At 37.8% G+C, this 27,933-nt stretch overlaps 1 protein-coding gene across 1 annotated transcript; it reads right to left on the bottom strand.

The window, feature by feature from the left end:
• Positions 1–15,383: 15,383 nt before the first annotated feature.
• Positions 15,384–25,996, bottom strand: C2H18orf63 (chromosome 2 C18orf63 homolog). Its single transcript, XM_032181118.1, has 11 exons — positions 25,863–25,996; positions 25,067–25,145; positions 24,482–24,538; positions 22,905–23,016; positions 21,707–21,748; positions 20,686–20,762; positions 19,078–19,187; positions 18,351–18,447; positions 18,133–18,218; positions 17,513–17,690; positions 15,384–15,389 (listed from the first exon to the last, which is right to left on the bottom strand). The coding sequence occupies exons 1-11, from the start codon at positions 25,994–25,996 to the stop codon at positions 15,384–15,386; spliced, it is 978 nt and encodes a 325-aa protein (XP_032037009.1).
• Positions 25,997–27,933: the final 1,937 nt, after the last annotated feature.

Here is a 27,933-nt window from a genome sequence, read left to right on the forward strand (position 1 = left end):
CTTTTAAGTTAAAACATAGATGTGGAACCAGAGAGACTAAGATTTAAATCTTTTCACTGAAGTAAAATAATTAAAAGACTTTCACAAACTCGTTTATTTCCACATGAAATATTCTATTTCAGGCATGCTTGAAAAGTGTTTCAGAAATTGGCAATTTAAAGCAGGAGTCTGCATACTGATAACAGGGGAAATATCTCACTGTGACTTCAGATCACAGGAACACGCAGAGCAAAGGAACCAATTTGTCTTTCTAGTTTTGAAGCAACTACCCCTGGTTAGAGTGCTGGTCTGAAATCAAAGCATGTGCTTGCCTGTTCTACAAGAAAAACGTTATGAAAATGGATCGAAAGAGTTGCAGCTTCTCAAATATCTCACTGACAATAATCGAGTGTGAAGAGAAAGGCTATCAAGGCCTTCCCTTAATTGCCATTCGCTACATAGCGCCGAGAGCTGTGACACTGGGAATTTTAAAAACCGTGTGATTACGAATGCTGTGGTTGCTGTTGGTGTTATTTCGGTTGCCTTGTGATAGAGGGGAGCTGCTGGCCTTTGCAGAGCTCGCCTGGGCAGTGCCTGCCTGCTGGCCTCACTGCTGTCACCGCCAGTGCCATAGGGCCTTGCAACGCTTTCTGTTCTTATGCTTGAATTACCAACAGCTCTGTTTTAGCGAGTGCTAAAAGGTTTTAGCACAAATCAATGCTTAGATGGGAAGCGTATTTGGGGAGAACCAGGGGTGACTTATGGGTTAGTCAATGTCACCAAGGGACACTCAGGGCCACAGGGTAGGGCCTGCCCGGTGGCGGGCAGCCCTCCTCAGCCGGGCTCCTCACAGCTTCCCTCTGCTGTGAGAAATTTTCACCTACAGATGTCTCCTGGGACATGTGGGCCCGTGATTTTCTTGGCAGCTTTTCAAAACTGGGCTCTTCCAAGATTATTTCCTCCCTCGCTCAATACTTGGACGTTTGGCAGACTTGGACAAAGAGATCTGCAAGGGAATTCAGGGTTCAGACAGTCACACTCACATTATCAGTACTTTAATTTGCCCTGAACTCAGACATAAACCCAGAAGGAGCCATTAAACACTGCAATCTTTTGCAGATCAGAGGCCACTGACATTGATACAGTTGCCCTTTGTTGAGGCCCCAGAAATGTTTGTTTGATTACTCATTTCATCCATGTGAGATTTGATTGTTGATTTGAAGACATCCAGACATGGAAAGTCCTCCACTTCTCTTCATAGCTTGTTCCAATGGCTAATCACTCTCATTTGTTTCTCAATTAAATCTGTCTGATACTGGCTTCCAGCCATCTATTCTTAATATCTATTCTTCATGAAGTAAGACAGCTTTGGGGAAGTCAGGGTCAGGCATTGGCAAACAATGTCCACTCAACCAAATGCTCTGCAAGAATGTATGTCAGCATTTTTAATGATAAGCTCTTTATGCATTTGTTTAAATAACCTCAAACTAAAAAGAAAAGAAAGAAGAAAAAAAAAAAAAAAAGAACAACCAGTAAATTTAAGTTGCGGCATTTCAAAAGGCACTGATTGCAATATGAGCATATGGTTTTATTTTAATATTTCTCTAGGCAGGCATTATCATAAATTGGCAAAACAAAACAAAACAAAAACCTATGTATTTGTCCCTCTGCTTTGTATAATGAACATCTGCATTCTTTTCTGTTTCTGAAGTTAGAGAGCTTTGCTGTCTGAGGGGTAAGTCAGAACAGCAAGGGAAACTCAAAAGACATTATCAGCTGACCACCTGACTGACTAAAGAGAATGAAATGAAACTCAAAACTTCAGCTGTCTCTAACAAAATTCACAGGGAAAAAATCTCAAAGGCCTAGCTGCGGTATTCAATAGCTCTGCTTTCTTCTCTGTTTCTGTTTCTTCTTGCCAACTCTACCTTAAAATCAAGATGGACAGAAAAACTGAGGCCTCAGATGCCCAGAAGAATAAGAAAGTTCTCAAAAATGAAGAAAAACGAGAAGAAAGAATAAAAAAAAAAATCTGTTTCTGCCTCCAATGAAATCAGTGGAAGCTTTGATCCCAGTGCTAATGTATGTTCTACTGCTTGTACTGAAATATTTCCTCTGCAGAGTCCTCTCAGATGCAAAACCTGCCAATGCCACTCAGCATTTCGATGTCCCTGCACTGGGGTGGGTCCGCCTGCAGTCTGTTCACAGTCTGGATTCAGGGGTAAGTCACCATAAGGACGGACAGAAAACCTGAGGCAAGCACAGGGATGTTTCATAAATCCACCAGACCTTGAAGCCCACAGAGGTGTAAAATCAGCCCGAGGCCAGGGTAAGGGCAGGAAGAGTACCAATACTCAAAAATAAATAAAAATAAAACCTATAAAATACTAGTTTAGAAAGTTACTGTTAACTTTCTGATATAAGTGTCAGAGTAGACCCCTATAAAACATGCCGATGAAGATGTATTTTAGTAACTGAGACATTGGTTTGACTTCTTTTTGCTGCTCTCCACCAGGAAGAGCCCCACTGCATGTAACCGGTCGTCCCGAATGGGTTGATTCCACAGTTGCCATTAGTATGGATATCTGACTGTGCCCTTTCACACAACTGAATGAAATCAGAGACAATCCACATACATGAGTGCTGTACCTTTTCTGCAGGGTGTTCTGGCATCCCATTAAGTGCTATTTCTAGAGATTGCCTGCAGCAGATTTAAATTCTGCTTGGGTTGAATAAAAGGAAGATAATGTTACTTCAATGTCTTCAAGTCATCTGGGTTTTGTTTTGATCATATTTCAGGAATATTCACATGCTTCCCATACAGACTATATGAATATTTTTGTAACATAAATTTCTCCTTTCTAAGGTCATTTATTTTGGTTGCAATGCAGTCATGCTGATAAACGGGAGACGAAGGGGCATGAGAACTAATTTCCCCATTTAATCACAAACTCCAAGCCATAAAATGTACTCCCCAAGTACTAAGAATAGTTTTGGGCCAAATCTTACATATGGAAATTCCCATGACTTTTAATTAGCGGAGTCAAGAACTATAGGGTTGGTCTCTCAGGCCAACTCTGTACCCCTTTATTAGGTTATTCCTGAGGCCAGAGCACTCCTGTACCCATATCACAACTCTTCAGGGCACACTGGCTGTGGGCACTTTCCTTCACCTTCCCACCCTGGAAAAGCCACTGCTCTAGAAGACAAGTCCCAGGGTCCCTCTTTCAAGGTCCCTTCAAAGCAAATCCTGCAAGCATAGAAAACTGGTGAACGTCTTGATCCTCCACGGGTCATTGCTTGGGCTGACGCATGTGTGGAAGCCAAGGCAGGGTGTGAAAATGCTGACTGTTGATAGAGATTTCTGGCTGGCAAACTAAGAAAACGTGTCAGACCAGGATGAGAGTGAGAGAGGGAGTGAGCCTGGTTGGAGAGGCTGGTGCAGGCTGGTGTTCCTGGGCATGTCTGGCTGCTCAAGAAGACATTTCTGGCACATACTCATGGGCAGAGCCAGCTGATGCCTGGCCCAGGAAGGACACAGCAGGGAAGAGTTACAAGGAGAAGGTAAAGGAAATCTAACACTTATGACTGTGAATGAAATACCTTGATCTCACAAGATCAAAATGGGGAAAAGGAAGGTTACCTCAGTTCTTGTCAGATTCTCTTTCAGATGACACCTGGCTCTGCCACGGTGAATGCATTCAGTCACATCTCTCCTGTTAGGCAGCAGAACGACCGACCTAAGCTGCACGAAAATCACTGCTGGCCCAAACTTGACTCACCAGGAATGAAAGCCAGCCTCATTAACTACTTTATGTAGCACGTTCCCCAAAGTGCATTATTCACACCAGAGTCCTAAACACGCTGTAGTTTCTGAGGCAGAGGTGGGGAGGCCCTCCCTGGGCTGCAGGCACAGAGCTGTGCCTTTGGCCTGAGCGTGCACAAACCTGTGGGAGAGGAGGGGTGGATGTAACACAGAACTCAATATGATTGATTAACTGGCTTTAATAGAAGCGCCGTCACAATCATAAAGGGAAACATGATTTCATGTACAAAGAACTCAGTGGAAGCCAGGTGACCTAGATGCAGTTATAAATCTTGATGCTTACCCCGCTGTCTGCTCTTATTAGAAGCAGGGGCCTTCAACTGTGTATCCCTCCTGCCTGCCTGCATGCAAACGAAGCAAAGCTGCGAGCAGCACACCCGCAATGCCATGCTGCCTTCAGGTTTTTACAGACCTTCTGAGCTTACGTGGCTGCTATTGCCAAAACTGGCAATAAAACATATTATATCTAGAAGAAATAGTGTCTTGCTGCAAAAATATCTTACCCTGTGTTCACAAAAATGAAGCAAAAAAGTATTTGGTGCTAAACCTTTTTTAGCCATGAGCACATTAAAAGGCTGCTGCGTTATTATTCTGCACTCCTCTCCCTGATCACGCAGCAAGGGGCATTTACAGCTGACGTGAAGGAGCTAAACTTTGCGTCAAATATCCCTCGGGTACTGTGTGAAACTGCACAATAAGTGAGCATTGCAGGAACTTAAACAGATCCTGTCTCTTCAGAGACATGGAAATAAAAATGTTGTGGTGATAAAACGTAGCCCTGACAGGTCTCTATAGGCTCTTCACAAAGTCTGATAGCTTTCTTCTAAGAGTAGCCCTCTTAAAAATTAGTGATGCATATTTCCAGCATTATCCCATTACTGATGCACAGCTAAGTAGGCTTGGATGAGATGCTAGCTGGGCACGCTGATGGGCACGTCCCTGATGGGCTGCAGGGTGGGCTCAGTTCTGCAAAAAGCATTCCTTCTGCATTTTCATTTTTCTGCTCAATCTACAGAGACCTTTTGTGAGATCTTCCAGTTTGTGCTCTCCTCTTCGGTTGCCATCAAGACTGCTTTAAATCTTGATCTTGGGTCAAAAATTGCATATGATGCTACAAAAATAGATGTTTTTCAATGAAGTTTGAAAAAACACATATGTTAAGTTACAATGCAGAAGAAAACCCAACTTCTACAGCACCCTTTAAACCTTCCAGTTTAGACAGCAAGTGTAATATTTGAAAAAAACTGATCAGATGACAACTTTTCTCTATAAAGATGCAAATATATACAGCAGTCAGTGTTGAAACTCCCAGCATAATTGTCATGATAAACACCCACTGTGCTAATGTCACCGACTCACAATGCAGAAAGTAAGTAGCTTTTAATTTAGATTCATTTAAAAATAATTAATCTCTGTAGCCACACGTCAAAGATGTAAGGCAGCTATCTAAAGGACTGTCGCTGTAATTTAAGACAACTTCTCGCCCACTCCCACACCCCTCCAGCCCAGAAAGAGCCTGGGAAAGTAGGTGAGAACCATGCTCTGACCCGGGGGTCGGCAGATTTGGCTCTGCTGGCCGAGTGCAGGACGTGAGGGACTGCAGTCCTGCAGCCCTCGCCCAGCTGCAGCCTCACATTTAACCAGAGCCAGGCGCGTCCATAGCCAGTGGACGTAGGCACACCCGGTATTCCCAGTAAGGCCGAAACCCCGAAACCGAGGGCTTTTTTTCTCCTTTACATCTGGATGGTGGTTTACACTACTTGGGTTTACGCTAACATCAGTCGATCCCTCTCTAAATGAGAGTTAATGAAGATGTGTGTTTATACCAAGCTGGGCTGGCCCGGTGCCCAGGGCTCAGGAGCCATGCGCTCTCCATTACTGGAATGCGCTCGCTTCCACCGGTGTCCAGAATCCCAATTCTGTTGTTATTCTTTCCAAATTAGATAAGCTGCAGAGGCAGAATATCCAATTAGTACTAGAAGACTGAAAAATAATAAGTCAAGTTTGGTCCGCAGGACCAAGTGCTTGCTTTCTCTGGGTGGCATTTTAGCAAGGACATTCCTAAAGGAGCTGAAATTTGATGTAAGCTGAAATGCTTTTGTCAGCCTTCAGAGTGTCTGATCTCCTGCGAAATAAAACCTAACGCAACAGAGTCTTACCTGAGTCTTTCTTTCAATAGAAAGAGCACTAAATAAGGTATCTGGTTAACAAATGCTTGAATTTACACAAATTTTAGTTCTTCACAATACCAGTCATATCTGCTACAAGATGCACAAAAAGCTCTGGGGGGTTATGTTTTACAGTGGGTCTGTTCTTCTTTATATTTTATATGTGTATACTATATTTTATATGTATAAAGTTCTTTATATTTTATATGTATATACTATATGTGTATATAAAAGTATATATATATACTTTTCCATTGTATGAATGGCAGAGAAAAATTAACTTCATTTTCTGATAATTTTTTTCTTTTGAAGATAAGAAGCACACAGTTTCACTTTCAGCAAACTCATACGCTGATATGCAGCTAAAGCCAGCTAAGCACTGGCAGCCGGTTCCCATGTGATGGAAGCAGAGCTTTGTGTTGTGGATCCTGATGGCAAAATGAAGATTATCCCTCCTGCATTGACCTGAGGGACATGGGAGGTCCAAGCACTGCTGGCCAGTGTGAACTCTGCACCAAGGAATCTTTTTTCTTATCAGCATGTTTTTGAACATCAGTAATGAAGTACAGCTGTATGTATGGGTGTGTATTCACACACGTGCTCTAACACACACACATACACACGTGCAGTATATAATTTATGTGTACACACATAGTGGGCTGCTCTCACGCTGCAACAAAACTCCTCCTAGAAGGGATTATCTGGCAAGGAGATCCACCCTGCAAGATCAGACATATTAGCTTCTAACACGTTTGATTTCTCTCACAGGTGCAAGCTTAAATCCTTTTTACGTAGAGTCTAAACAGAAATTTCTTGTCGCTGTTTTGAATAACAATGCAATCGTTGCAAGAAGCTATGTGTGTTCCTGACAGAATTGCAAGCTCTTTGGGAACAATTTTCACATATTTTCTAGCAAAGTAAGACTGCTTTGTCCCAGAATCTAATGCTACCCTGGGGGGATTAAGCTGCTCAGAGTTTGCATCCAGTTCTGCACAGATCCCAGGGAAAACATATTTGCTCATCCTGGCTGCAAATTTTTAGGTGAGAGGTTGAGCCACTGCTCTGCGTTGCCTGTGGGCTATCAAAACTATAGTTCTGCACAACGGCAGAACAATGAAACTTGATCACAGCTGCAACACATCATTTTCCTTCACGAGTAGGAGAGATGCCATGAAATTCTTCACGGTTCTCTATGAAGCTAGGACAAGCATGTTGATGCCGGTCAGCACGCAGCCCTAAGTCCTTAGAGTGCTCTGCTCATTAAAGTACTTCATGGTACTGGCAGAGGCTTTAACCTGACTGTCACTGAAACAACTATTAACCACAAGCTGGTACAAAACCTGCACCAAAGGTACTAGGCAGCAGCTCCCCGGCTGTTACAACCACTTGTAAAATAATTTGTAACCTTCTCAGTCTGGGTTTGACTTGGAGCTTGAGCACATGCCAATTTAAAGAATGCAAGAAGTCCCTTCGGCTTACATCTGCGAAGACTATGGAGGCAAAGAACAGCTCCAACATATGAAAATATCCAAAATAAACAAGATCACTCTGTGGAAGTTTATGTTTACTAAATAATGTAAATTCATTACAAATACCTCAGCTGTAGTTTTCTGAATCCTCTAGTATTGTGGCCAGAGATTTCTCAAATGGAAATCTGAATTGATTCAGACATAGAGCCAGATCATTTGAAAACTGGTAAGAGGGCTATAAAAAACTATAAAACCCACTAACCATCAAAGGGCAGGTGATATCTTCTGCCGTTTAGCCTCTTACCAGTTTCTCACACCTGGGGATTGCTTTAACCTTTTACATTTCTATTTGCTGTGATGTACATCACAGGATATTGTGGGGCAGCTGGGTCTGTCTGTTCCTTTAACCTTGAGATATCCAGCCTGCAGACATCGCATGTGGAGGCTCCAGCTGATCCTATGTAGTGAGGGCTTCTGTGCTTTGACAGCCAGGCGTGCCTGCCAGCAGCAAGGACATCTGCCCAGTTTGTGAGAATGGATTAAAAGGGGAAACAAACAGGCTCTTGCCTCCACTCCATGTGAACAGTGAAAGGTAAAGGCAGCAGCAAAGGTCCCTTCAGCATCGATAAATCCTCAGAAGGCAGCCACAGCACTGTTCCTCCCTCATCAGCAGTGGCATTTCCACCAGCACTCCCACAGCCCATGTGTTTTCACTCCGTATCAACCCCTTACTACACTTTTATGAGGAGTGGGAGGCAGGTGGGTCAGAGAAACAGGTTCCCTCCCACACCATAGACTAGAAAGGATTTGGCAATTCATCACATATGAATTATTCAGTAGTTTATTTTAAGTGGAATAAATTGCATCTAAAATAATTGTGTTTTCTCTATTTGGAGTAGATAACACAAAATGATGCAAATGTTTTAAAATACAAGAATAATGAAGAATGACTTCCACTAATAACAAGATACGAGGCAAATGTTGGCAACAGGCACCATTTAAAAAGCAACAACAGGAAACAGATCAGATGAAGCATTAATTTATGTGGCACAGCAGAAATGTAGTTGCTCTACCAGCTTTTCCATATTGTCAGAAAGAAAAAGAACAATTACATATAGTCAAGCCTATGAAGGAATAACTAATTCACAGCATTTGAAAAGTAGCTTTGTGTACCAATTTCCAGAAAAAAAGGTAAATATGATTTAATGTCTTGCTGACTATATATTGCTCTTCTTGTGTTATTTGTATTATTTTGAATTTTTTGCATTCCATACAAGAAATTTATATGTTGAAGTGACCATTTCCTTTTAAACAGTGGCTCCATTAAATTAGAGCTATGCTAAAAGTTAACATTAGAAAATAATAATTATTAAAAAAAAATCTTGTTGTAGTAGGGAAAAATCTCAATTTGAAACATGAGGTAAATAAAAACACAACTATGACAATGTAAAGTTTTCATAAAGCACATAGAATTTCACTGTACCAATTCCTTTAGAAAAAAAAAAGTTCTGCAGATGTACATGTATATCCAAAGCAAATGTTATACTGCAGTTGAATAGTATCTGAGTTTATGAGCTAGTGTTGTGACATTTACTTCCTAATTTCCATGTAACACAATAATATTCACTTAAAAACAACAATTATGGAACAACAATCACAGATACATATTTATAACTACATCTTCAAGTAGGTCTTTGAAGATACATTTATTTTGATAAAATTACTCAAGCGACAGCACACATATTCTGCATGAATTGCTAAAGATAGACTTGAAACTTCAAAATAACTTGGAACAGTGATTAAGTATGTAAGCAAGTACTAGGACAGACATAATGTGATTCAAGGACTCTAAGCAATTAGCTGAATTTACAAATCCATTTGAGGATTATTAACTAAACTGTCTGGAGATGAAGCTGATATATGGATTCACTTGACTGCATGTATTTAACCCTCCATTTTTCATCCAGAAACAGGTAGCAATGACACAAAATAAACAGAGCAAAGTTCACAAAGCTCAGAGATCCTCAAGTCTGTTAATGCACTCTTGAAAGCCTGAAAATAGAGAAAAAGCTTAGATCACAAAAGAAAATAAATGGCAATTCAGAGCTGTATGGCTACTATAAAAACAAATGCTGCTGTATTTCTGAATTTGTATTTTGATTTTCTTTACAAAGTTTGTATCTAAAGCATTCAAGTTCATTGTTTTTGCAGTTTCACACAACAAAAGTAAAAAAAATCTGTCCTTGATAAAGCTATGGTAAATACACACTATACTCAGCGTTGTCTTTCCTCTTATGGTTGGGTCTTTAAGTTTAAATCCCTCAAAATACTGTTCCTGCCATGCTGGAGAAAGCAACTTCCATTGCAGAAGTGTATTCACACCTTCTTAACTAGCTGAGATCAGGTAACCCAATCACATTTTTAGTTCTACAGAAAAGTAAGAGAAAGAATCTGAAGAAACCATTCTTCAGCATTTTAAAACGTTTGACCATGAAGTAAATTGGATTATCCCTAAGCTGGAAAAAATGTGCAGCAATGAAAAATGGAGAGGATAACAGCAACAACGTTATGGTAGCATCTACTTTTTGGGGCATGGCTGAAGTATCTAGGTACCAACAACTTACTAATGCATGTAGTCCAAAGATTGTATCTGATAGTAGATCTGATTTGGAAATAAGTATTCCTTCCTCATAAAAGAAAAAGTTGCTTGTTCATTGAAAGATTAAAATCTTTCAGAATCTTTTTTATAAAATGAGAATACAAATGTTTTCACCACATATAATTTCCAGGCAAATGTTTTCAAATTTAAGTTGAAAGTGTTTCTTTATAAAACCAGATTGTGTAACATTTATACAATATACAAAAAGGTATTATTTTGACTTGATATGTCACATCAAGAAAACACTTGAAAGATGGCTTTGTTGATATTTCTGTGCCATATCCTTCTAATCACAAGAGAAATTCCTAAATATTAGCCTTGGGCAATCCACGTTTTAGAAGAAACAGTCCAATAGAGCTCTAGCCTTTATATACAAAACTAATGAAAACTTTTACATAACTCCAGTTGTGTGAATCCCCTGCCTTCCTCTTTTGTTCATATAGCTTCCTTATAGCAAAGGCAGCAATTACTTTCATGTAAAATAATATTATTACTACTATATCTGATTGCTTCTTGTTTGCTAAATGGAATTTGTCAACTAAAACCAAAAGTCTTTTTATCATTTGACAACACAAGGGTAGAGCTACAGGAAGAGTTCTATAGACTATTGGCTTGGGAACTTCAGCTCTGCTATTTTGAATATGGCCTTCCCCAGAGACTGGGGGAACAACTGATATACAACCGATATATATGTTCCTCTGAGGAAAGTTATCCATGCAAAGAATGGAAGGACATAAAGTGTACTTCTGAGACAAAAATGCATGCTAGGCTACCAGGCACATTATCCCTTATGTTGAAGCCAAAAGCCCTGTTAAAAGACAAGCATTTTATATTTTGCTTCTTTCTTGTTGTATTTTTCTATTTGTTCTGTATAATGTATATTTTCATGCTGTTGTGTCATGCTGTACTGTCATGACTGTTGTGTTTATACCAGTATTTTTTTTCTGAGTAAATATACTTCTACTTATCTCTGAAATAGTTAACTGCAAAGGCTACTGCTTCCAGCATATTTTACTCCTAGTAATGTGCAATAAGCAAGGAGAACAATAAAAGTAGGCGTTTTCGTATGCTATATGTATCTTTAATATTCAAAGGAATATTCAATGCAAAAGCTTGTTCTATCCTGCAAGACAGTTATCAACAACTGTCTATGCTGTGAGTTCAGATATCTGGCCACAAAACTAATTTTCATTAATTTTGCATGACGGGCCATTTCATCCTTGGATTAGATCCTGGCACCACAAAAGCATCTAGCCACACTATTACATATAGCGATATTAAATAATATACAAAACTTCACTTTAATGGTTTATGGTTTTAACTTTAGCTCGGGTTCCAATGAAAACCATCAGAAAAAAAGATTAATTTTAGTCTAAAAGAAAAGGAGCCAAACCAAATACAAGTTGAAGCCAAGTTCTCAGTACCACTAAGTACAAGATGCCTTCGTATTTATCTGCTAGTGTCCAAAGAAACCAAGAATTCTTCTGCTACCTTCTTATTTTGCTCTAGAAGCTATTTGTTCAGCAAAGTGATTCCTCTGGAGACATTTGATATCATTATCAGAATCCAGATGAATACAAGGAGCTATTATAGATATGCAGTTATTTTAACAAAGAGAAAACTCTTTTAACTCCGTAATGAGCATACCGAGAATTTTCTTTTAGTACTCCATGACATCCTAAATAGAAGGCTTACTTCTTTTGACTTTCTTTGGTTTTGAGGAACCTTCTTCTTTCTGTTAACAAAACAAACAACAACAACAAAACAACTAGAAAGCAAACAAAGCAGTAATACTAAACTAGCAGCTCAACTAAAAAGTCCTTTCTGAGTGAAAGGTTCAGCTGAATGCAGTGTTCAGCTGTGTCCCCCATTACACTATTACTATCTACTTTAACACTATTATATTTTCATCTGGATGGAGGAGGGATCAGACTAATGAGTGCAGAAGAGTCCATCGCTGCCCAGTCAAGATCTTCTCCCATTGCTGAGGCTCCAGCTGAGGCTTCCCTAGATCTGTGCATCCACCTCACGTGGTGCCAGCAGCAACGGTGTGGCAGTGTGGCAGGCAGCCAGCGAAGACTTGTCGTCTCCTGCTGCTTCCCTAAAGCAGCTGTCAGGGCTCAAGTTGGTACCTGTGCTACTACTGACCTGCCTGGAGAGGGAGGAACAGCGCTGGGCACTTGTGATTCATGACTTGGACAGGACAGTGCCCCTTCCCATCTCAGCAGGGCTGCTACAAGCCCTGCTACAAGCTCTGTGCTTGTCCAGCCTGCTTCCACCCCCTGGTGGGGTTGAGATCGGTCTCCCCCAGTGGAAGGCAAAGGCCTCCAGCACTTCATTCGGATTATGGTCTAAATCCCTCTTTAGTAGTCAGACACGTGGGGTTGTGATTCTTATATCCATAGCTATTTTTACTTGATTTTTGTTTTGTTTTGGTTGGTTGGTTTTGGTGTGTCTGTGTGTGAGAATGACTCCTGGCTGCTGCAGCATCCGCAGTGACTCAGCTGTGGCTGTGTTGAAGGGCTTTTCCCAGCTGCAGTTGGTCTGGGCCAGCTCGGAGCAGCTGGGCGGTGTCCCCCAAACCACCTCTTCCCGACCCTGCTGCAGCCTGAGCTCTAGGGTACTTCCCAGTTCCTGCTGCAGGCCCTTGGGGCTGCTCTGCTGGCCATTTGAACTGCACTCACTTTAATCACCATTCAAAGCCCCAGAATTGTCCCATTTGGCTTGAAAAACGTTAACAAAACAAAAAGATGGCAAATCAAACCTAATGTTAACAAATGCAAATTAAGTGGAAGAATCTGAATGATTTAGTTCTTAACAGTTTAGGAGTAGGTTTGACAAGTTTATATATTGTACCACATGATTAGGCACAGGCAATTCATACTGAGCATGGGTAAGGAGACCTCTAATGGTCATGGGATTGCTTGAGATAAAATATAAAAGGCAAGAGAATCTGGGTGGAAAGGGAGTAAAATGTAACTTTTCCTCCTTCTGGTTTATTTTGTAAAGTAATTGCACGTATGTTCAGTTGCCTATTAGCACAAATAATTACATATCTATATAAGAACATGCAACTCTACTGAGCTTTGGAGACGTAGGACCTCTTCCTTGCTAATCTGCCTCATTTCTAGGTAGTGAAAACTTCAAGAATGTGGTTGTAAGGAAGAAAGGCTAACTGATGATACAACCGAGTTTTAAAGACCTGATATTGCAAAACAGAAATGAAGCCCAGAGATAGGTAAAAGCAATACTTAAGAATCACGGGAAAAATAGTTTGAGGAGGAATTTAAAAGCACACACTGCATCACACGTTAGAGCAGAATCCAGAGGAAAAGGCATTAAAAAAATCCAATTGGTATTAAGAACCTATTTAATTGCTGCTGTTGGCTCTTGTTAGTAAGACAATTACAACTGAAATATATTTTAAAAATAAGAAAATACATCTTTTAAAATGCCACACTGAATTACAAGTAGCCTCTAAGAGCTCATTTCTGCTGAATAATGCTGAATTCAAGTTCTGAAGATGAGTTATTTACATAGCCAGTGAGAAGGCCCATAATTCAATTAGAGAGAATCAAACTGTTTTCTGTAGAATCAGAAAACCTGCTTCAGAGGCATATTTACTTTACATACCATCATTGAATGCTTTCATTTTAGTATTACCTTTTGCAGAAGATGAACATTTTAGATGCGTGTTTGAAGTAATATTAACGTAACTGACGGTTAAGGTTAATTTCACCCAGGGTGGGCTCAAAAATATTTATTGGTTTTCCTATTTTAAGTGGAACATGATAAAATGATAAAACTGACATTTTCCTTCTTATCTTTTCATTCAAGTCCTCATAAACTGGGCTAAGGCGTGTATGTGTGGTGTTTTTTTGTTTTGTTTTGTTTTTTTGTTGTTTTTACCTGTCTCCTTCTGGCACAACCTTTCTTTACTGATGCTTCCATGCTGCTCTCCTTCGTTGAGTAAGTCAGTTTTGATGCCATTGTTTCCTCACATCTCAGATTTTCTTTTCCTGTAAACATCTTAAAATAGAGACGTTTGTACCTTTATTAGAAACAAAAACTACAGTATCTTGTCTATCAGATCTTATCAACACAACACATCCCGATCTATAATTTTTATCACCACTAACACCAACATGATTTGTACAGATAAGCTCATTGCTCCTCAACCCAGGCATCATCTTGATAACCTTAGTTATCCCATTTAGCAACTGCTGCATGTTTTCACACTCTAAAAGCTAATCTGTGACTGTCAGATGGTAATAATCTTATGCTGTTTAATTTCTGATTGTTTGGCATTTAGGAACTAACACAACTGAAGGGCTGTGCTCATGGAATGGCAAAATACACACTAATAACACGAAGTTGAGATAATCCTGCAAATTACATTTTATAGGTGAAGACAGTGATAAACACAACACATTTGTACCCATGTGCTCAATCTGTGGGACATTATCCTCATAAAAACTGCACTGAAATCAGCTCAGCTACTTATTTTATTAAAATGCAGTCAGAATCATAGAAATTTAGGCTATAAAGGATGCCTGGAGGTCATCTAGTTGTAACTTTTACTCCAAACAAAGATAACTTCAAAATTCGATCACATTGCTTTGGGTCTCACCCAGTCACATTCAGAGAATCTGAGTGGGTAACAATTCAACAGTTTCTCCATGCAAATTGTTCCTGTGCTTAACCACGTTCTCTCTGAAGATTTTTTTCCTTATGCCCAAAGAATTACAGTATGTTAGGGACTGGAAGGGATCTTTAAAGATCATCTACTATGCGCAGTAGGTTGTCTTCTTGTTGGAACTTCTGATTTTAGTTAAACTTTGATTAAACTTGTATTTTCAAAATCTTCCATGTTTGTCTATATGCACTGCAGTCAGGTTTGGTATGAAGACAGAATGAACACAAAAAAATTCACCATACTCTCCTTACACAAATCTTGATAAGCCGATAAAACTCTTTTAAAGAAATTAAAACTAATTATCCCACCTTAAAAGTCCCAATAAAAAAGTGTGTATCTCAGAGGACAAAGTAAATAATCCCTTTTGGAAAAAAACAAAGCAAGCAAACAAACAAAAACAAACAAACCAAAAAAAACAGCAATGGGTGAAAGCATATATATATGGTACAAATTTTAGAAAACTGTATCAAGAATGTTGGTAGAGCATCATGAAAGTCACACTCTTTATTGCTTATTGTTGTTTTAGAATATATAGAATTTGTGACAACCAGTGAGAGTGAGTGTTATTTACTATACCTGTTCACAGTTAGGTCTGGAATGAAGACAGGTTGTTTTAGCAATACAATCCTTAGAACTGCAAGATGCTTTCCTTTCATCATTTTTGGTGATGGACACCGTATCATTTAAGATGGATTTGTGAGTATTTAACCCTGGTCCTTCATTTGTTTGTTGCTGTGATAAATTGCAATTTGTCATTCCATTGTCTAATTTACAAATCTGCAAATGTGCTTTCTTTGACTGGTGTTGTTTCTCTAGAACTTGTGTGGTATTTGGACTTGGAAACATTTTTCCCCTTCTTGAACTGGAAGTAATAGATGCATATGTATTCAGGCTCGGACTGATGTTAGATTTCAAAATCACTGGCCCAACATTCTTCAGAAAGGAAGGAGAGTTTGCCTTATTGTGATTCTCTTGGCCTGAATTGTGACCTGCAGCTGAGTTATCAGAATAAAGAGAAGCAGTCATTTGTCCACCGGACTCTCTTTTCCACTGAAATACAGATACACCTTGTTTTACGTAGTCTTTCTCAGTCATTATCTGAATAAAGCTGCTGTGGGTAGGAATTTTGCCTGATGTATTTTGAACTGGTTTGCAAACTTGAGTTATGCTGGACTTGCAAACAGTCAACGCAGAAGACAAAGCACCCATATTTTTTACTGGTGAATGTCTTTCAGCATTTTTTCTTTTCTTCCCATCAGTTTGATTTGTAGTCTTTCCATTCATTTGCATTAACTTTCCTTTGAAAATTGGTATAGTTCTGTTGACTTTTTTGCAGGGAAATTCAAAGGCTGAACTTACAGGCATTCCTAAGGATTTCAGAGCTGGTAAATCTGATACTCCTGATATTTGCCTCTGATTCATTGATTGCTCTTTTACTTCAACGCTAACCTTTTCCATACTTCTGCTACTCGAAAAAATATGTGGTTTTGGCTCTTTGATCAAACGCTCCATCCAGTGGCTATTTTCTGTACTGCATGGTGAAGAAACGCTAGGCAAAGTCTGTTTCTTTGGAGGAGCCTGGGTTAGAGATACTACACAAACCATCTCATCAGCCAATTTCATATGCTTAGATTTTATTTCCTGCAATACAACAGGAGTTTTTAAATCGAATGAACTGGTTTTAAAAATCTGACAGTGACACCTAATGCATCACTGTATGACATATACCTGATACACACTACAATGTATAACTGTAAGCATTCCCGTTTTGAGTTAGAGCAATATGTATTTTAAACAGTATTTTGTTGTCATTGCAAGTGTAGATTTGTTTTCTCCTCCCCCGGTTGTTTGTTTATAAACTATGCTGGAATATCATATTTCTCAGAAGGAAAGACTTAAATTACAGCCATTATCTTGGTTTAGTGCTTTCCAGTTGGGTAATGCCCTTTTGAGGGGGGTCTGCAAAGAGACTTTTTCTGACAGTGCTCCTTGTCTTTTAAGCCTTCTAAGGACGTTCCAAGCAAAAGAGAGCCTGGATATCTATAAAAACTGCAGATGACAAGGAGGAGCCATTTTAGCTTTGATCACGGAGGAGCCATAAACAGGAACTGTGTTTTCAAAGAGGATTATACCATTTCAGAATCTCTGCCATTCCTGTCACTATTCTTTGTTCAGAATTAATTACTTTACTTCTCCTCTTACACATTATGACCAAAGAAATTTGAGTCTCAGCCTTTGTTAAAACCTCAAATTACAGGCATTGTGATTGCCTGCCTCCTTTCCTTTACTCCACAGAATAAATCTTACAGTTTTAGTGCTTTTAAATGCCTAAATCCATGCAATTTTATCTTTTCCTCAGTTTGCTTTTTAAAAATAAATTACAAACCATTTTTTTAAGTATCATTTTTATGGAAGAGGTGTGAGAAAGTTCTGGAAACCCAACTACAACAGAACAGCACAAACTGAGAGCAACTAATTAATGCTGTAATACTAACCCCAACTTTTTAAAAACTGTATTTATCATGTGAACAACAATATAACAGTGTCAAATAGAAATATATACCAGATTACACATTTACTAAAAAGAAGATAAATTTTCATTGTGAAAAATATACCTCCATGCTATTACTGGGTTCTGACTATGACACAGACTACTGCATACCATAAGCAAACTACCTGCCATTAGTAAGTTTATTAAAAAAACCTTACACGTACTGGAGCCCTGGAGAGTTCCTGTGTAGCATAAAGTGCTTTGCTTGTCATCTTTACTGGAAATCCACACAGATGTGAAAACTTACACTTCAGATCAGAAATGAAAGAGTTCAACACACTTTCTGAATCCATTCTAGCAAAATACTGCACTGGTTGGCTTCGAATGCAACTTAGAGGGTAGCTGAATAGTGTTCAGGGATACATAACACAGTTCTTTACATTTCTACCATTATGAATCTTCTTTGGGAATAAACCATTAGCGTGTCTAAACATATTTCAACAAGGTGAACAAAATCATTACTTTCTTAAGGGACTGAAGCTTAGAAAGTCAAAGGACTTCAATATGTTTATACCATACTGATCTACTGCAATAAAGATTACTCAGTATAAGTAATCTTCAGTCAAGTCTTTCCTACCAGGAAAATTATCTTTAAAATGAATCTTTGGTGGACATATTTTTACAGGAACAATGCACAGTATTAATTTAACTGTCTAATGAAACAATTCCAGTGACATCTATGAAATTATGGAAGAAGAAAATGTGGTGCTATCAAAAATGAGAAGTTAGGTCTTAGATAGAAGAGTAGTAGAGGGCATATAAGAAAAATATTTGCAAAGGATACGTAAAGAACCTTTCCCCTATAGGCTTGAAATAAACACTCAAGTATATTTTTCTCTCTTCAAGATCCTCTGGAAGAATATATCCGTACTAAAAAAAAACACAAACAAACACTAAAGAACACTCACAAATGTGTAATACAAATATAAATTCAATATCCACAAAGCAGGGAGGGAAAATACAGTAATATGTTTTTTTTGTTTGTTTGTTTGTTTTTTTTACCAGATTCTTCCAGTGCATCTGAAATTCCTCATATGAACGGAAAGGCGATTCTGGAGGAATTACATGGCTGATGTTTATGATCTGACCCATTTTCATGCTGTGCACAGGTAAAGAAGAAATGTTTACATAGGATGTCTCTAAACTCAGCTGAAAATACATTGGACTTCTTAAAAAAATAAATCTTATTTTTGGCATTGAAAGTTATGTATTATTTTTAGGTTAGGAGAGCTAACATCTTTAGCTCATATTGTTTATGACAAAACCATAGTGATATTTGCTGAAGTATGGAAAAGTGCTTGGAACCTACCAGTCTGATTAGTCTCATCCGCAATGCTCACTACCAGTGAGTATAGAACAAAAGAAAATATATCATTACACCTGATACAGCTGTGATGAAAATCAGAGGTGAAAATAGAGATTGTGTCAAAGATGATTATTTTTTTCTTTGACTCTTTCTGCTATAATTATACTTGAGGACAAGTAACATTTTTACATGTCACATTAGCAAAGAGCTTACTAAAAATGAAATGATACTTAGGTGCGTAATTTATGATTCATTAACTTTTCTTTCACATTTTCCATAACATTGAGACCTAAAAGAAAACTTCCTGAACGTAAAACGGTCTATAAAACAGATGTGTTCTTATCACTAGCACTAAATTTGCAATTTGCATGTCATACATTCCAGGAAATGTTTGCTTCTGCTGGAATTAAAACAGATGCTTACCTTGGCAAAACATAGCACCAGTTAGTTAATATGGAGTGTCTGTGAATAACTGTGTTTTCATTGCTGGCAAACAGCTTTATGGCATTTGCTGAAATATCAAAATCTTCCAGCTTAAAACAGGAAAAAAAAAATGGTATTTGCAAATATCTCCATAGCAGTATGGAACTTATAATTTCAAAAAGAATTGTATATCACAATACAGTGAAGCTTAGACCTTATTATTCTCCTATCAGGACTCACAGCCTGCTTATTTCATAAGATATCTCATTATCAAATTGCACACTATCTTATGCTAGAGCCTACACTGCCCAAAGTTACATAAGTACAAGTTTTAAAGGCTACTTAAATCAGTGAGATTTAAAATTTAAGTGCTTTAATAAATAACAGTACAGAACAAATTTCCCAAACTCGAACTGTCTCACTTTTATGCATTTAAAAAAAAAATTCAACCCAGAAACTCATGTTTGACAGTCTAGTAACTGTGTATGCCACCCTTCCTAATCAAGTGCAAGGATCCCAGCAACAGAATTAATGAGACATGTAGCTTCACCGTGTGAGAAGTCACAAAACACCATACTTTTTCACAACGGAAAAAATTGACTGTCAGAGCCAATCAAACAGAGATTTCTCTTTCTATGATCTCTCAAGGTTTGCATTTATCCCTGGAGAAGAATATCTAGCCATTTCTGTTTTAGAAAAGTATGAAAATGGTCAAACTATTAATGAAGTCACACCGTGATCACTTCTATTATTACTTTGTGTCATTTTGTAATTGGATTCATAAAGGCAGCTTTAATACTTATGCTGTCCAACTAGCTCACAAAATAAATCTTATTTTTCTGTTCTAAAAAAGAAGAGTTGGGATCTGAGATACTAATTTTGGAAAGAAACCAACCAGCCTGACAAATATGCCCCTGTATGCATGAACTTATCAACAAAAGTAACATGGCTGTCAGAAAGGACAGACATTTTTTAACCTCAACTATGATTTATTAATTTATTAATTATGTTCTCTAGCTGCATGGTACAGGCTGCTCCTCTATTTTGGCAGCTACAGAGAAAATGAAGCAAATTCCAGAAAAAAAAAATATATCCAGGGACCTTACACATAGTGCTGACAACTTATCTGCAGCTTCACTTTTAAGAAGTTACTCAAAACTGGTTATGTATTACAGTGAGACTGTGAATGCCTTCTAGAAAACACTGCTAGAAGGAACTCTAGAAGCACAAATACAATTGACTTCTATAATCTGCTAGGGTTTTTCAAGAGGTATTTCAAATGGTATAGAATCTGTTTTACAAAGATGTTTGGTATGCTTGCTAGAATGCATCAATAAAGGTAACATACGGGTGTTATGCACTCAAAAGCGGTGTGTATGGTCAACAGAATCATAGAACATCCCAAGTTGTAAGGGGCCCACAAGGATCATCAAGTCCAACTCCTGGGTCCCCAAAGGACCACCCAAAAATCAGACTGTGATTACTGTCTTAACACAGTCAGAAATAAGCACTTCCCTCCCCATCACGCTAACACTATGTCACCTTACAGAAAAGAAGATAAAGTTTAGCATGACAAATACAGCCACAGAAAATGCAACTGTTTTATACCTCAGGGGGTGGTAACCGAATTGAGCAAGCCTCCACACTGATGCAAAGCTGTGTCTCCGATACATTGAGGTCTAGAACTAAAATAAAAATAAAGTCCAAAGCCCTGTTTTGAACTATAATACATCTGTTAGAAAGCTAAACCAAATGTTTATTTAAAATAACTGCTAGTCAAAATGCTGAGTTTGAAAATCAAAATGCAAGACTTCCTAAGCATGGAAATAAAAATTAATTGTATTTTAACTGTGGGAAAAAAATAAAAATAATCAATTACAATCCATACACCTCCCTATGAAGGTGAGGTGTATGGCTCCCATGGTTGTATATTCAACCAGATGTTTGACACCTATATGATTGATAAAAAATACCCATTTTCAAAGCAAATGTAGTTAATATAAAAATAACCATCAGCTGTATTCAGTCATCAAACCCAGTATTACACATCCAAAAATGGTCAATATCTATCAGAAAGGCAAGCACTTATTGATGCTTCCCCAGAATATTCACCCAGTGTTAAGTAAACCGTAACATGGGGACTGAATGCGTTAAATTCCTGAATATATAGTCCTGTTGCAAATGTAGACTTCAATATCCCAAAATGTAATCTTTAATTTTTATACTGGATGTATAAATACAAATTTAATTTTGTATTTTCTGCAATAGCTAAGCAGCATGCTTTGTGACTTTAATTTTGCAAACAAACACTGTACAGTCAGTTTAGTTCATTTGCCTATCTATTATTATCTGGCTTTCACATTACTTGCAAGACTTGTAATCTTAGGCAAGTGCATTTAATTGTTATAACCATAATGTTTTAATGGTAGGTTTCAATCTATGGCCATAGATTAATAGTAGGAAAAAAGAATTATCAACCATCAAGTCTAACTTGACTGAGATTAGTCCAGAATGAAAACCAAAAGGCATTGTGTTGGTAATATGAAGATCATGGGAGTATTTCAATCATAAATTCATATAATCACACCTTGCTCACACAGGCTTACCACTAACAGAAAACTGTACTTACCAACTGCATTTTGCTTTCCTGTACGAGACAAAAAATCTTTACCTTAATAAACAAAATAGATAAACATTATTTTCTAAACTATATGTATGCCTAATGTCCTCATGCAAAAAATGAAGAAATGACGTAATTTCATTTGTGTCAAGAGTGATGAAAAGTGTGTCCCCTTACAGAGAGAAAAACCCTCCACATCAATTAAATTTTCACTGACTCATTTTCTTCTTAATTAAAAGAAAGATATATGAAAGGATATTAATGGACAAAAATTTACACATCATTTTTTCTCCCCAAAAAAAGGCATTTATACATAGACTTATTTTTAATTGACTAAGAGTTAATACATTTCTTAAGCTCAAAAGCAAACCTGTACAGTATTACTATATATTTTACCATCTATCATGAATTTTTCCCCAGATTTAGCATAGATATGATTAGACAAGCTGTATGCAGCAGGAGCACATTGTTGTTAGGCAATGTTTCCCTGAAGTCAGTTTTGTATCAGCAACCATCTAGCCCTCAACTTCTAGCTGTTATTCCTGAAAGATGATTTCATTTAAAAAGTTATAGGTTTTGAAGACACTGAAAACAAAGACACTGCTAATATTGTGACTGGAAATAAGACAACATGCACTCTTCTCAATGTATATTTTAAATGATCTACACAATTGCTTTGCTTAGTATGAGCACATGTATCTGAAATGCATATTTGTCCACACTTTGGTGATTCACCCCTAGATAAGAATTAGGGTAGAGGTGTTAGGCAAAGGAACTTCTATCTAAAAAGACAGAGCTTGGTAAAAGGAGATGGTCTGACAGAAAAACACTTCTCTATTAGAAAAACATGCAATCCAAGTGCAGAAGTGCCACTGATGAAAGCATGAATTTGAAAAACAGGCTGAGTTTTTAGAAGACATTTACTGTCCAACAATATTTGGTTTGGAAATGATCAGTCTGGTATGTTGCATTCAGTCGAAATAATTATTTTGTCTATTAAAAATAACAGGATAAGGAAGTGCAAAAGTGAATGATATATCATTTCGGACTGTTAACTTGGATAAAGAAACAATAAAAATGCAATCAAATAAAAATAGAATAATGAAATAATTATGGAAATTATTAATGGGGAAATTAACTTAGGAAAAAAAATGCAATAATAATGAACTGAAAATTAAATGCTTGATCCCTGGCCCAGGTGAATTACCTTGCACCAAGAGATGACCAGCCTTGTTCCACATGGGTGCAAGTCTGGCTGTAAGTGTGTAGGAGAGGCAGCTTTGGAGAATGGTTGGACTAACTCTTTGCGGTTCTTCCAGCTAATAACAGCAGTGAGAAAGGGGAAGTAAAACATTAATCATTCGATACGCTTTTGTAAAGGCTTCAGTGAAAGTTTTACCAAAGACACTGCTACTGTATCTTGGAGCCAAATCCCAGTGTTACACATCTTTACTTTTCATCTACACAGCTACAAAGGACAGTTAGCACAATATTCAATGTAGGCATTTAGATTTCATGGGTCATCAGAGTAAGGTTTGCTACAATTCATATGATGTTTCATACAGCTGATAAAAGAGTCGGGGAAAAGACTAGCTGAAGTATGGAATACTCTATTAGGTATGCATCTCTTTCCAGATAATATCCATAGCTCCCCAAATGCACATATATTAACTCTGCTGTCAAACTCAAGACCAGAGACATTCACTTGCAATCACAAGAATGAAATGTGAATGTAGCTTTGTTCATCTAGCAGTACTAGTTGTCTATTTGACTCTGTCCTGTACAGCCTACTGTTGATATTAAGCAAAAAATAATAAAAAATAAAATAAAATAAAATAAAAGGGGGGGGGGGGGGGTAAAAAGATCTAATTAATACACATTCAAGAGGTTTCTAATGAGATTCTGCAAAGATCTGCTTGCCGCTTATGGTTATTAAATATAGGCATTACTACACATCTGTTGGTTTTGGAAAATCTGACCATGATGAGTCAGTTACACAAATGAACATAAAACAGTTTTGTAATGCGACCGTATTTGAGCAGTATGTCTTTAAAAAAGCAGAGATGCATTTACACAACTGGGAACCAAGAAAAATACATCCAACTGTTTGTGCAAATAAATCACCAGAGCTACTGGCTTTGACTGCAGTCAGTTGTGGTTTTTTTTTGACCTAGCAGTTTTAGTACACCCGTCATAAACCCCATAAACATTGCATACAAGATAGTAAAGCATGTGAATAATGGTCTGAAAACAAAAGTTGCTAAGCTCGCTAAGCTCTTGGGTTCCATTTCTTCTCTGTGTTTTTGTCTTGGTTTGGTTTGGTTTGGTCCTCTGCAACAATCCTATACGTGTTGGACAGAAACAAAATGTGAATGGGGAGGTAGTTCAGCTCTCTGAACACCCTCACTCATGGGACCTATAGGACACAGAAAAATGGGATTACACCTGCCAGGGAGCTCTTTGGTCTGTCTTTGGCAGGTCTGTCTTTGCCTCGAGGTCAAATATTATTTCTCCTGAACAGGATCAGGACTCCAATGCAGCAGAAGAATCTAAAGAAATATAGCAGGATGATTTTTTTAAAACTTTTGACTCTGATGAAGTATACTTACTATACCCAGATTCATAGGAGACATTTTGTCTATGGGACAGATTTATTTATTTTTAACCTGAAATTTGGCTTCTGCAGAGCAAATTGCACGTCCTATGAAACATACTCATCTCTGGTAACAGCAATCACAGAAATGCCTAATAATCTGAAGAAATGTGACATCTTTCAGCACTTACGGTAGCTCCTTGTCTCTCTATATAGGCTTGACATATTCCTGATTTGTAAAATGGTATCTAAAAAAAAATGAATAGAATTCAAGTGTCTGAAATTAATGGGTGTTTTATCAAATCATAAAGCAAATGTTGGTCCATCAGTATCTCTACTTTAGAAAAATATACTGAGGAATACTCAAAGAAAATACCAGATCCTGTATTTTAAAGGAGAATGATAGCTAAAATAAGTTCAAGGCATTTGTCATAATGTAATCTCATTTCCAGGTAAGGATATATTACCAAGCAAGCAAAAGACTGCCCAAAACAAAATGGCAGAAGTTGCTCCTGCTGATCTCATTGTGAATTGAGCGGCATCTTACTGAGTTCATTCTGTTCCACAAAAGGTTCACCAACTGAAAATATCATTTTGTCAAAAGAAAAAATGACCTAAGCTGTCATCTACATTACCAACACATACAAGTAAAAGTTTGCTTCAAATTATGTAATTTTACTTATCCTCAAAACCAAAACAAACTACAACACTTTTTTTTTTAAAGAAGCATACATCACATATAACTACATATGCTTATTTGCAGAGTGATTACTGACCGCCATTACAGCTGAAATTTGGTTTAGTGTTCCAATAACAGGTGCAGAAAGGATGTCTTGATACAGGAATAATAACTGTCTACAAAGAAGGCAGAAGAAAATCAACAATAAACTTCCGTATTTGATTCCATCAGTCTACATTTCTTTTCCTTACCCTTTCAAACAAAATACATTCCATTTTTAATCGTTTTTTTTGGTGGTTCAATATAATATGTTGGACTAGTCCAAGTCACTTGCTCTTAACCCACTCACAGTGGGTCTAAGATGTAATCTACAGGCCTTTGGCAAACTAGCAGATCTGCCCCAAAGCATTCCATTTGGCAGAATTTCTCATTTCTTCCCTTTACTATCACAGGGAACAACATAAAGGTTTGTGAGCACTGAGCAGAGTACATACTTTTTCTGAGTATTCTGTTCACTCAGTCTCAACCTACATAAAGCGTTTACAATAGCTCAAAAGATGCTACTGATTTGGCTCAATAGCAAAAATTTGGATGCTCTAAAGCAACCCAAATTTGCATGTTAACAGGAAACAATTTTAACTGTTTATCAGTTCAAAGGAGGTGGTCTTGTTGGTTTTAGATGATGACATTTAAAAACACAATAGAAAGGGTTGTTGTTGCTTTTTTCCAATACCTAGCAAGTCCCCCACCAACAACTTACATGTATATTACTTGGAACAATTTTATAGTGTTTACTACTAATTATATTACAGTTAACTCTAGTAGTACTAATAAAATCTTTGAATAGCAACCACTAGCAGCTTCTGAAAATAATAATCCTCAACATTCATTACCTGCATGTTTTTATCTGTGTGCTCCTTGTCTCACTTTCTGGTAGCTGGGAACTCAGTGTTATTGTAGTGGCACAGAGTTTTTGTAAATCTGGCAGACTGACAAAGAATAGAGACTGATGCCTTGTGTCATTCATGTTATATTGTTGATTTCCCCAGAACAGCACCTGGGTCTTGAAATAAAAAATGTAATTAATTCCCATAAAGCAGATATTTATTTATGGAACTTTATAAGTATATGTTATCAGGTAAACCAATAATCAGTTAATTATCTTCTGATTAAGACTAGGTAGGCAATATGAAGTAATTTGGTTAACTGGAACAGACAACTAATTCTTGTTATAAACAACGTGTTACATTTTAAAGATATACATATATATATATTTTTTTTTACAAGAGACAAAATATTCAGAGTAAAAACAAGGACGAAAGCATCCTTTCCATCTTCTTCTGAGTCTATGTTTGGGCTGGGATCTATCTGGGATCCAAAACCTGAGGAACCCTGTGAAACTCATCCCCTCCTGCCCAACAAGAAATTTTATTTGTTAGGAACTCAACAGAGATATCCTCCTCAAGCCATACAAAGACAGCGGCCAGTCTGGTAGAGAGAATGAAAACCATGGAAACAGGGATCCACACTGAAAATCTTTTCTTCCTTGGTGTTACAGGAAATTTGTGTACTTTCTGCTTAAAACCACCTCTCTTCTCAAGTGTCAGGTGAACACCATGTTCTTGTCTATGTAGAACACAGTACCTCCTTACATCATACTGAAATCTGTACTAATCCAGAATCACATTACATGGTGAATAATGATCACAGACAACCTGTTCTCCTGCTCTTGCTCTCAAAGGAGGAATGTATGCAGAACAGCATTTGTCTTGGTCAGAATTTTAGTTGCACTCTAACATTTATCAAAAGATTGAGACAACATACCTGGTATATGGAGTGGAATGTGATCAGACAGATGGTGGTTCTAACAAAGCTGTCTCTCACAGCTTAAGCTTTACATTGTAATAGAAATTATTGACTATATTATTTGTGCAAGAGTATGAGGCAGTTTTGGGCTCAGCTACGATCATTATCCTGAAATGAATGTGACTGGGTATTTTATGAGAAGTCAGAATACAAAGCGTATGTATGTTGATTGCCATGCCACTGAAAAGACATGCTGCAACTCTGTAATTTTGGGGATGTTCTTAAAAGCACTGAAAAGGAGAATGAGAAGAACCAGAAATTCAGACTGAGAATGTGATCCTTTTAGTCCTTCGTGTTATTTCTCCTTCAGGCAGACTAAGGGACCAGATAGTGCAAACTGTTATCATGCCATAATGATTCATACCACCTTAACTGAGCAGTGACTATTTCAGGATGATACACTGAGCAGAGACAGGAATTTCCTCCTTGCCATAGATTTATTCTTTCAAACACCTTCGGTGGGCCACGGTTTGTGAGTGGGATGCAGCAGCACTAACCAATTTCATGTCAGTGGGAGTGACACAAACTTATGGCTATTACCTGGTTGTTGCATGCCTGCTGCACAAGCCCAAGCATTGCAGAGCAGGCCAGGCTCGGTGTAAAGGAACTAGAATATTGATGCCAAAAAATAACAACTAACATTTCATTATTCAAAGAAAATATACTCCTTTACTATAGCAGCATTCTCAATCAAAGTGTCTCAAAGAAAAGCAGGCAGGTTGAAAATCTGGTTGCTATCCAAAGCCAGCACAAGCAATGCACACCAAAAGCAAACATTTTGATAGATTTCCCACCAACTTCCAAACCTGAAAGCCCTATTTGGAAATGGACTTACCAGAGCAGTGAAGATAGGAATAAGTACAAAGCAATTTTGTTGCCCAAACAAATCTGTTGTCACCAGGTATTCACCTGAAAAGCAATTTTGTAAATCATGACTAAAAAATGATGATCTGAAAGGTTTTTGAGGAACTATGTCAAAGATAACTTTGCTGTTCTGATTTTGTGTTGCATTGCTTACAGTGTAACCCATTAAAGAGCTTTATCTCAGTCATACTCTGCAAAAATCAAAAGACTAGTGCTTTGTAACCATAATTTTAA

The sequence above is a fragment of the Aythya fuligula genome, chromosome 2, assembly GCF_009819795.1.
Source record: "Aythya fuligula isolate bAytFul2 chromosome 2, bAytFul2.pri, whole genome shotgun sequence".
Classification (NCBI taxonomy): domain Eukaryota; kingdom Metazoa; phylum Chordata; class Aves; order Anseriformes; family Anatidae; genus Aythya; species Aythya fuligula.

Coding starts and splice junctions, on each gene's coding strand:
- C2H18orf63 (XM_032181118.1), bottom strand. CDS start 25,996: ATGAATGACACAAGGCATCAGTCTCTATTCTTTGTCAGTCTGCCAGAT. Junction 25,146..25,862: donor ACACAGATAAAAACATGCAG/GTAATGAATGTT, acceptor CCTTCTTTGTAG/ACAGTTATTATTCCTGTATC. Junction 17,691..18,132: donor ATAGGGGAAAGGTTCTTTAC/GTATCCTTTGCA, acceptor AACACTATTCAG/CTACCCTCTAAGTTGCATTC.